Below are 4,068 nucleotides of genomic sequence, written 5' to 3'. Positions count from 1 at the left end.
GTGGGGTTATTCAGCTGCAATGAAAGTGTTCATTCTTCAACTTGAAGAAAATCCAATTTGTCTCCATTTTACCACAATCCAAGATTTTAACAAAAAGAGATACGATTTCAGACAATTTTAGTATAATCAAATTTTAAATTAGGTAATATGAATTATTTATTTTAATAATTTTTATTTATTAATAATTAGAGTGTGAAATTACATTTATTTTAATAAAAAATCCACAATCTAAACCTTAAAAGGGATTAGAAGTGTTCCAATGAGCAATAGAACTAGAAGGTCAAGCTTGAAAAGTTTTCATCTTCCTAAACGTGAAGGACGAGTAGCAGCAGCCATTTCTCCCATAAAATATTCAAACTGTTTAAGATTCAAAACCTTTCCCCAATCTTCAAAATTGAAAACAAAAGCAGAAATTATTTCAATAATTCCACCAATCACCACGAAGAAAGGGCCAAGTCAAAGTCTTCTCCATTCCTTTTCTTCTCCATTCCATCTCAACCCAAAAAGAATACATATTTTGCATCCAACACCAACATCTTTATATTCCATTCACGAACATACCCATATGAACACACACACCCAATTGAAACATCAGAAAACATGTTCCTCAAAATTCAATTTTTGTTCCTCACCCTTTTTCTGGCAGCCACCGTTGCTACCGCCATAGACCCAGGTTCCACTCTTTCGGCCTCTTCCACCTCCAACCAAACGTGGTCTTCTCCCAGTGGCACCTTCTCCCTCAGATTCATCTCCGTTCAGCCTCCCACCACCCCTCCTTCCTTCATCGCCGCCATCGTTTACACCGGCGGCAACCCTGTTGTCTGGTCCGCTGGCAACGGCACCGCAGTCGACTCCGGCGGCTCCTTACGGTTCCTCTCCTCCGGCTCCCTCCGCCTCGTCAATGGCTCCGGCGCCACCGTGTGGGACTCTGGAACGGCGGGCGCCACTTCAGCAGCCCTTGAGGAGAGTGGCAAATTGGTAATTTCAAACGGCACTAGCCCCCTCTGGTCAAGCTTTGACAACCCCACTGATACCCTGGTGCCCTCTCAGAATTTCAGTGTTGGTAAGGTTCTCACTTCTGAAAGTTATGTTTTTAGCCTTAATGGAATTGGGAATTTGTCTCTGAAGTGGAACAGTAGCATAGTGTACTGGACCCAGGGTTTGAATTCCTCTGTGAATGTGAGTTTAGAGTCCCCTGTGTTGACTTTGACATCAATTGGGCTTTTGGAACTTTCTGATGTGAAATTGAGTTCTCCTGTTCTTGTTGCCTATAGTAGTGACTATGATCTGAATGCTGATGTGTTTAGGGTTTTGAAGTTGGATAATGATGGGAATTTGAGGATTTATAGTACTAATAAGGGTGGTGGAACTTCTACTGTTAGATGGGCTGCTGTTGCTGATCAATGTAAGGTTTATGCTTACTGTGGGAACTATGGTGTGTGTAGTTACAATGATTCCAGCACGGTATGTGGTTGCCCTTCAGAGAATTTTGAGATGGTTGATCCCAATGATGGTAGGAAAGGGTGTAAGAGGAAGGCGAGTCTTGATAGTTGTCAAGGGAGCGCAACCATGTTGACCTTGGATCATGCTGTGGTGTTGAGTTATCTCCCTGAGGCTTCATCGGAGACGTTTTTCATTGGTTTATCAGCGTGTAGAACGAATTGTCTTTCGGGTTCAACAGCATGTTTTGCCTCTACTTCCTTGTCAGATGGCACAGGGCAGTGTGTAATAAGATCAGTAGATTTTGTTAGTGGATATCAGGATCCTTCGCTGCCTGGCACTTCTTATTTCAAGGTTTGTCCGCCGTTGGCTCCAAATCCACCATCCTCTTCAGCAGAGACTGTGAGGGAAAGGGGGTCCAAGGTGCCTGCATGGGTTGTGGTGGTGGTTGTTTTGGGTACCCTTTTGGGTTTGGTAGCCTTGGAAGGGGGTTTGTGGATGTGGTGTTGTAGGAATAACAAGAGGTTTGGTGGGTTGTCAGCTCAGTATGCTCTTCTTGAGTATGCTTCTGGTGCTCCAGTGCAGTTCTCGTACAAGGAGCTCCAGCAAGCGACCAAGGGGTTCAAGGAGAAGCTTGGAGCTGGTGGATTTGGTGCTGTTTATAGAGGCACTCTTGTTAATAAAACTGTTGTTGCAGTGAAGCAACTTGAGGGCATTGAGCAAGGTGAGAAGCAGTTTCGGATGGAAGTTGCCACTATAAGTAGCACTCATCATCTGAATTTGGTGAGGCTCATTGGGTTTTGCTCAGAAGGGCGCCACCGGCTTCTGGTTTATGAGTTCATGAAAAATGGATCTCTTGATAATTTTCTATTTCTGACAGAACAGCATTCAGGAAAATTGTTGAATTGGGATTACCGATACAACATTGCGCTGGGCACAGCAAGAGGCATCACATACCTTCACGAGGAGTGCCGTGACTGCATAGTCCATTGTGACATAAAACCTGAAAACATTCTCTTGGATGAGAATTATGTTTCCAAAGTCTCTGATTTTGGTCTGGCAAAGCTTATTAATCCTAAGGACCATAGGCATCGGACCTTAACAAGTGTGAGAGGAACCAGAGGATACTTAGCTCCCGAGTGGCTTGCAAATCTTCCAATAACATCCAAATCTGATGTTTACAGCTATGGTATGGTTTTGTTGGAGATTGTGAGTGGAAGGAGGAATTTTGATGTTTCAGAGGAAACAAACAGGAAGAAGTTCTCGATTTGGGCCTATGAAGAGTTTGAGAAAGGTAACATCAGTGAAATTTTGGACAAAAGACTAGCTCGGCAAGAAGTTGATATGGAGCAAGTAAGAAGGGCAATTCAGGCAAGCTTTTGGTGCATCCAGGAGCAGCCATCTCAGAGACCAACAATGAGCAGAGTGCTGCAAATGCTAGAAGGGGTAACTCAGTTTGAAAAGCCACCTGCCCCAAAATCAGTAGTGATGGAAGGAACTGTTAGTGGAACAAGCACATACCTGAGTAGCAATGCCAGTGCATTCTCCACGGTTGGAGTTTCACCCCCTGGACCCTCCTCTACATCATCATTTCAGATTAGTAATAATGTTTCAACCTTCAACTCAGAAAGGAACCCTGAGAAGCCAACCTCGACCCTTTTACAATCAGACACATGACAGAAAATTGCTTCCATTTTCATTTTTCACATTTCCCAATTGGTTCAAACTCTCATTCTCTTGGTTTGGGGGGACTTTATCCTGGAACAGCAGAAGTACAAGCTTTGCTGCTCAAACCGTGTATAATATGATATTAATTGTATGCTATATTTCATTTTTTTTCTTTTCTTTATCCTGATCATTGTATTGTATACTCCTTCAAAGCAGGATATTGCAAAGTTGCAGTAATTATTTGCATTCAATTCCTGAAAATGTGCTTGTGTCAGCATATTTCTGGGTCAACAGTGCAACCCAATATCTTTGGTGTGCCAATAAAAGTATTAAAATTTTATGTTCTCAGTAAGTACCCTTCTAATAAACTATTGAATTTTTCTTTTACCAAACCTAAAAGTTTGAGAGAATGACTGGAAACGTGAGACTCTTTGTTTCATGGTGCACATAATAATCAATTGTGAGGACTTTCTGGTTGTCACAATATCCAGCTAAGTAATTTGAAAACAAAGCAAGCAGCAATGATTTAGAGCACAATGGTCAATTATATGCATGCATCTTGCATCTGCATGCAACCCGTGTCATTCACTTTTTATTGTTTGTGGACTCTAGTATTTCCAATTTATAATGTTAAAATATTCCTTTTACCACAAGATTCAGAGATAATTTGGAGCTTACAAAATTCTAATATAGTTTAGAAGTCAAGGACGGAATAATTTACATATGTTGCATTCTCTCTTCACTTAATGAGATGTTCTTAAAGAAAAAAAATATTAAGCAAAGTTATACTTTTACTTATAATAGAAGAATACTTCATTGCTTGAAGTCAATAAATCTTCAAAATAATGTCCATGTGACCATGCCAACGTCTTCATTTCAAACAAGTTCAAATTCAATGTAGACCAATAGAGATTAGAGGGTTTAGGGTTTGGTTCCTGGTTACAGCTATTGAAGACCAAT

The 4,068-nt window shown here is 41.2% G+C and overlaps 1 protein-coding gene across 1 annotated transcript; it reads left to right on the top strand.

Moving 5' to 3' along the window:
• Nucleotides 1-271: 271 nt before the first annotated feature.
• LOC137837510 (lectin protein kinase family protein) lies at nt 272-3,456 on the top strand. The gene has a single exon (XM_068646516.2). The coding sequence runs from the start codon at nt 601-603 to the stop codon at nt 3,115-3,117; it is 2,517 nt and encodes an 838-aa protein (XP_068502617.1). The 5' UTR covers nt 272-600; the 3' UTR covers nt 3,118-3,456.
• Nucleotides 3,457-4,068: the final 612 nt, after the last annotated feature.

This window comes from Phaseolus vulgaris, chromosome 4 (genome assembly GCF_051622355.1).
Source record: "Phaseolus vulgaris cultivar YP4 chromosome 4, ASM5162235v1, whole genome shotgun sequence".
Taxonomy (NCBI): Eukaryota; Viridiplantae; Streptophyta; class Magnoliopsida; order Fabales; family Fabaceae; genus Phaseolus; species Phaseolus vulgaris.
Note: the sequence above shows the minus strand (reverse complement) of the source record. Positions and strands in the feature narration are given on the sequence as shown.

Bases quoted from the DNA above. Each gene is read 5' to 3' on its own strand.
- LOC137837510 (XM_068646516.2), top strand. From the start codon at position 601: ATGTTCCTCAAAATTCAATTTTTGTTCCTCACCCTTTTTCTGGCAGCC.